The sequence below is a fragment of the Salvelinus alpinus genome, chromosome 10, assembly GCF_045679555.1.
Source record: "Salvelinus alpinus chromosome 10, SLU_Salpinus.1, whole genome shotgun sequence".
In the NCBI taxonomy this organism is placed as follows: Eukaryota; Metazoa; Chordata; class Actinopteri; order Salmoniformes; family Salmonidae; genus Salvelinus; species Salvelinus alpinus.
In genome coordinates, this window is record NC_092095.1 from 66,260,727 (window position 1) to 66,267,601 (window position 6,875).

The 6,875-nt window shown below is 48.2% G+C and overlaps 1 protein-coding gene across 1 annotated transcript; it reads left to right on the top strand.

Moving 5' to 3' along the window:
• The first annotated feature begins 4,408 nt into the window (after positions 1 to 4,408).
• On the top strand, positions 4,409 to 5,140 carry LOC139532973 (sperm acrosomal protein FSA-ACR.1-like). Its single transcript, XM_071331117.1, has one exon. The coding sequence runs from the start codon at positions 4,409 to 4,411 to the stop codon at positions 5,138 to 5,140; it is 732 nt and encodes a 243-aa protein (XP_071187218.1).
• Positions 5,141 to 6,875: the final 1,735 nt, after the last annotated feature.

The window sequence follows — 6,875 nt, forward strand, 5'->3', positions numbered from 1 at the left end:
CTCTATCTCTCATTCCCTTTCTCTCTCTCCCAGCTAGCTATGTGCAGAATTACCTCCCTAATAGCCTTTCTGCAGCTTCCTGCTAACGGTACCATGGAGAACCATAGACAGACAGACAATCCCATTCAGAGGCATTCAAACAGCAGTCACATAAGATATGAGAGGACATTTTTGTAGTGTCCCTACTGTGACAGAAATCCCCATCTGGATCACTGACTGAAGGTGGAACTAGTAGAGCAGTATAGAGTAGCTATGCGTCGTTTGCAAATGCCGTTTCCTTGATGGTTGGTCGTAGTAAATGAATAGTTGAAAGCAAACAGCTGTTAGTTGGTCTGTTGGTCTGTGGACAATCAGACTGTTCCAAGAGATCTATTGAAGAAACCACATAGCCCATATCATTCCACTTGTAATGGAACATCCAAAAACCAAACATGCAGATTACATGGCACACACACACACTCACCATTAGCATCCTGAGCAGACCCATTACTCTCTATATGTTGTGTGGGCCCCAGCCACAATGATCTAGTCCCAGAGGCCTTTACTCAGGTACAGTACAGTGAAGGGTTCCTCCTGAATGGACAGCACTGGCCTCTTTAAAGGAAAGGAGAAGAATGAGGGCAGGTTATACTACCCAATATGGAGACCAGTGTTGTCTTTCAGCAGGAGCTAGCCTCACTACCCAATATGGAGACCAGTGTTGTCTTTCAGCAGGAGCTAGCCTCACTGCCCAATATGGAGACCAGTGTTGTCTTTCAGCAGGAGCTAGCCTCACTGCCCAATATGGAGACCAGTGTTGTCTTTCAGCAGGAGATAGCCTCACTACCCAATATGGAGACCAGTGTTCTCTTTCAGCAGAAGCTAGCCTCACTACCCAATATGGAGACCAGTGTTGTCTTTCAGCAGGAGCTAGCCTCACTACCCAATATGGAGACCAGTGTTGTCTTTCAGCAGGAGCTAGCCTCACTACCCAATATGGAGACCAGTGTTGTCTTTCAGCAGGAGCTAGCCTCACTGCCCAATATGGAGACCAGTGTTGTCTTTCAGCAGGAGCTAGCCTCACTACCCAATATGGAGACCAGTGTTGTCTTTCAGCAGGAGCTAGCCTCACTACCCAATATGGAGACCAGTGTTGTCTTTCAGCAGGAGCTAGCCTCACTACCCAATATGGAGACCAGTGTTGTCTTTCAGCAGGAGCTAGCCTCACTGCTTCATCCTCACAACCGACAGGACAGGGCAGAAAACATCAAATCATTTGATCAGGTCAGTCAGTAGGAGGATTTACCTTTGCAATGACATGTTTTTGTCACGTCTTCTCCCGTCCCCCTCACTGGCGCACAACGTCGCCAGTTTATTCATTATTACGCACACCTGCCACCATCGTTACGCGCACCTGCGCCTCATGAGACTCCCCTGGACTCCATCACCCTCCTGATTACCTCCCCTATATCTGTCACTCCATTTGGTTCTTTCCCCAGGTGTTATTGACTCTGTTTCTGTGTTTCATGTCTGTATGCTACTCGTGTTTCTTGTTTTGTTCCCTGTACTTGCTTCCCGATTCTTAGCGTACACGTTACAGAACAACGTCTCACCAAAGGGAAGCAACAGGGATGTACTGGTGACCTTGGATCCAAGTTCCGCTACCGAAGCAACCGGGATGCCTCAGCTGGCTCGTCAGGCTTCCATGCCTCGGCTGTCTCGACAGGTTCCCAAGCCTCGGTTGGCTCGTCAAGCTCCCGCGCCTCACCTGACTCATCAGGCTCGTCAGGCTCCCGCGCCCCAGCCAGCTCGTCAGGCTCCCGCTCCCCAGCCGGCACCTGAGGGTTCCCACGCCCCAGCCGGCTCCACAGGTTCCCACGCCCCAGCCGGCTCCACAGGTTCCCGCGCCCCAGCCGGCTCTACAGGTCCCCGCACCTCGGCAGAAGCGACCGGCCCGCTCCTGGTCCTCGGGAGCGCCCCTCTGGTCAACTTCCTGCAGCTGGAGTCGCGCATCAGGGAGGGGGTACTGTCACTTCTACTCCCTCTCCGGCGCTCCACGTCGCCAGTTTATTCATTATTACGCACACCTGCCACCATCGTTACGCGAACCTGCGTCTCATGAGACTCCCCTGGACTCATCACCTTCCTGATTACCTCCCCTATATCTGTCGCTCCCTTTGGTTCATTCCCCAGGCATTATTGACTCTGTTTCATGTCTGTACGCTACTTGTGTTTCGTTCCATGTTCCGTTATTTATTAAATTCACTGTATTTGTTTCCCGATTCTTAGCGTACATGTTACAGTTTTGCTTTTACAATCACTTAGCGCCAATTAATGCTAGGAAATGTATGTGTCCTAACCACAGTTGAGATTGAACTCCAAGAGATCTTTATTTCTATATTATTAAATGTAATAACTATATTGTCGTCCCTCTCCCGACAGTGAATCCCTCCTCCTGAGGGCACAGGATGGAAGGATACGTCTGCCAGTGCCGGCAGTGTCAGTGTCGAGGCTCCAGGCTGCCAGCTGCATCTGATTCATCCTCTCTGGTTGTAATCGGCGTAAGTCATCCTTGATTAACCCCTGCAGAATGAGTCTAATTACTTGAAATTAGCCCAGGCACAGTGGAGCCGCTCTTCATGCAGATGCAAAGTGGAGGGGTGGAGGGCACTAGCCTGCCCTGCAGCCTTATACAATACCTACCTCCTCTCCTCTCTCCAAGCTCCCCTCCTCTCCTCTCTCCAAGCTCCCCTCCTCTCCTCTCTCCAAGCCCCCCTCCTCTCCTCTCTCCAAGCCCCCCTCCTCTCCTCTCTCCAAGCCCCCCTCCTCTCCTCTCTCCAAGCCCCCCTCCTCTCCTCTCTCCAAGCCCCCCTCCTCTCTCCTCTCTGAGAGGTCAGTCTGAACAGGCCCATTTACACCATAGAGGATGCCATAATTGTTCTAGTTTATCAGCGACCGCGTTTCTATTATTCCAGCCTGATGATGTGTTTGTCTGTCTGCCAGCCCTGGACAACAAGGGCTACGTCCCAAATGGAATCCTATGCCCTGCATACTCCACTTATTTTGACCGGGCCTATAGGGCACTATGTAGGGGACAGGGGGCCATTTGGAATGTAGCCCTTGTTTGCCAGGGATGCAGAAAAGTCATTTTAGGCCCATGCCGGGGGAGCGAGACAGCGTATTCAAGCTCGGGGACGACAAATTGAAAAGGGGATTTTGTCATTTTGAAAATCAAAACAGTCCCAATAACCGTCTACCTCGCAGCTAGTCACCTCATTATGCAGACAGCGGAAGATGAGGCTGTTACGTAGAATGTACACTGACTACATCCCAAATGGCACCCTATTCCCTATATAGTGCACTACTTGACCACTATCCGTTTAGCTACCAGGAAATGTACACACCAGACCAGAATCACTGAGGAAGTAAAGTACATTGTTCCTGAATGTGTCTAAGGAGTGGCGGATTGTTTGCGTTTCAGGCAATTTAATTTCTTGGGTTAATTGATAGAATGATTTCCATGTGACTATACGTACTAGTCTAAAAGTGAGTATGAATGAAGTGAAGCCAGTTGAGAGGAAGCACGCCACTATGGTGCCATCAGCTGATCGCATCAGCGGGTATCACACCAACGGGGTTCATACTACTCACATGTGCTCTATTTAAGTTGACCAGTTCTACACACGCTTCCTCAATGGCGGATGTATCTTGCTGCCATTGCGCTGCTGCTGTAAACAGCTGTTAGTCGCTATGCTTGCTGTTTTCTGATATCCCACCGCCGCCGCCAGCCTCCACCTGTCTGTGTTCTGCATTTCTTCCTCCAGGGGATTTGGTATAGAATATTGTGCTCATTGCCTGTAGATATTGTATCATCTTTATATGAAGCTTGGCTCTGGCAGTGAGCTGAAGGAGCAGAGCCTAACGCCAAGCCTATGCATTGTAATCTGTTCTAGAAAATGGTTGAATGTACACGTGGCGTTTCCTTTCTGAACTTGTTTTGAGGGATAACAAGATAAACGTGTCTGTCCACCGTAACTGTACAATGACTGTTGAGAGGAAGTGGTCACTTCCACTGTTTAGTTCACTAACAACTATCGTGTCTAAGTATTTGCCTTGACTGGACATCAGAGGTGTTCGTGGAGAGGTTTACTGGTGTGGAGGTGTTAGTGGAGAGGTTTACTGGCGTGGAGGTGTTAGTGGAGAGGTTTACTGGTGTGGAGGTGTTCGTGGAGAGGTTTACTGGTGTGGAGGTGTTAGTGGAGAGGTTTACTGGCGTGGAGGTGTTAGTGGAGAGGTTTACTGGTGTGGAGGTGTTAGTGGAGAGGTTTACTGGCGTGGAGAGTTAGTGGAGAGGTTTACTGGTGTGGAGGTGTTAGTGGAGAGGTTTACTGGTGTGGAGGTGTTAGTGGAGAGGTTTACTGGCGTGGAGATGTTAGTGGAGAGGTTTACTGGTGTGGAGGTGTTCGTGGAGAGGTTTACTGGTGTGGAGGTGTTAGTGGAGAGGTTTACTGGTGTGTTAGTGGAGAGGTTTACTGGCGTGGAGGTGTTAGTGGAGAGGTTTACTGGTGTGGAGGTGTTAGTGGAGAGGTTTACTGGTGTGTTAGTGGAGAGGTTTACTGGTGTGGAGGTGTTAGTGGAGAGGTTTACTGGTGTGGAGGTGTTAGTGGAGAGGTGTACTGGTGTGGAGGTGTTAGTGGAGAGGTTTACTGGTGTGGAGGTGTTTGTGGAGAGGTTTACTGGTGTGGAGGTGTTAGTGGAGAGGTTTACTGGCGTGGAGGTGTTAGTGGAGAGGTTTACTGGTGTGGAGGTGTTAGTGGAGAGGTTTACTGGTGTGTTAGTGGAGAGGTTTACTGGTGTGGAGGTGTTAGTGGAGAGGTTTACTGGTGTGGAGGTGTTAGTGGAGAGGTTTACTGGTGTGGAGGTGTTAGTGGAGAGGTTTACTGGTGTGGAGGTGTTAGTGGAGAGGTTTACTGGTGTGGAGGTGTTAGTGGAGAGGTTTACTGGTGTGGAGGTGTTAGTGGAGAGGTTTACTGGTGTGGAGGTGTTAGTGGAGAGGTTTACTGGTGTGTTAGTGGAGAGGTTTACTGGTGTGGAGGTGTTAGTGGAGAGGTTTACTGGTGTGGAGGTGTTAGTGGAGAGGTTTACTGGTATGGAGGTGTGAGTGGAGAGGTTTACTGGTGTGGAGGTGTTAGTGGAGAGGTTTACTGGTATGGAGGTGTGAGTGGAGAGTTTTACTGGTATGGAACCGTAATCGATATTCACCAGTGGTTTTATCTGAATGGCTGACTTCTGCATGGTAGAGATTGGAGACATAGGTAAGAAGGGAGTATATGATCGTCACGCGTGGAGAGACTCAATTTACCATCAACCATTTCTTTATCTCACACTGTTAGTCGGTGAGTCTCTCTTATGCGTGCACGCGAACACACACATGCACTCTCTATCCCTCTCCCTCTGTTCTGTTTATCCAGATAAGGCTCTTTGAACCTCACAGTGTTAGTGTGTTCTGAGACTCTGCGGTGGCATCTGTTAATGTCAGTGGTAATGACGTACGGCCTGCTGGCTGACTGGTGATGCACCTTGAAAGAGCAGCGGGGAACTAAGGCTCAATCATTCTCACACTCTTCACAGAAATATATAAATGTATTCATGAAAGGGTGAAAAACAAAGAGCGAGAGAGTAAGAGAGAGAGAGGCTTTCAGAATCTGAGAATCTGAGAACTGCGAATGCAGACACTTCTTTTCTGGTAAATCATTTTCACACATGCCTTTGAAATGGCAAAGCCCCTTGAAAAAGATGAGGGAAGCTCCAATATTATGAACAACAACCCAGAGATGAAAGAAGTTCATCCTTCCCCGTCACCTTTTCACCTCGGTCTATCTACTGATCAGGGATCAGGTGACAGGGTTGATGCCTCCTGCTTCCCCCCCCCCAAGTGATTGGGGTGAAAGCAGGTTACCCAGCGAGAATGTGATCGTCAGCCTCCTGGAGGTAGGAACTATGGTGAGCAGCATATCATTCCGCCTCTCGCTGATGAAGACGGCAGTTGGAAATGGTTCCAGCACCAACCTTTCCCATCTCTTTAGCAAAGAAACATTTAGCAGTTCATCAGATGATGCACGACTAATTACACTATAGAGTTACAAGATCAAAATTCTCACCAGCTACTGTCAGGGCCCAGTTTTTAAAAAAGCACTATCGGATAGGATTAAATACATAAAAATAGAATGAACAGAACGGACATATCATTGACTTGAATGGGGACGTTCTCTTCATTCTATTTCTACGCTTTTAATCCCATCCGATAGGCAAAATCCAGATAGCTAACTTTTGAAAATCTGGGCACAGATCTTACAAGCTACCCTCCCTCCCTCTCTATGTTATATAAAAAAAGTATCTATCCTACTTCTCATTAGGTTTTTGTTAATGTTATCTCCATACTGAACAGATAGGAACTAGTCTAAAGAATACCTTTTGGATTATCTTGATATACATTAACATTAATTACCATAGGATAAAACACACTTTTCCCCAGAATGATTCCAGCTGCGTCTCAGAGGGAGGGCTTTCTCTGTTCTCTGCACAGCAACACTGCTCATTGATGCAGGAGGTGTCCTGTCAATATTGGACCATTCACTACGAGCGGACACATCTCTCCTGACAGACGGCCACCTGGGTACCAAATAGGATTAAGAGAGGAAGGTACACACATTAATATACAGATGCAATACGGTCACCTCTCACATGTCTAAGCATTGTGTCCCAAATGGTATCCTATTCACTATATAGTGCACTACATTTGACCAGGGCCCTATTCACTTTATAGTGTACTACATTTGACCAGGGCCCTATTCACTTTATAGTGCACTACATTTGACCAGGGCCCTATTCACTTT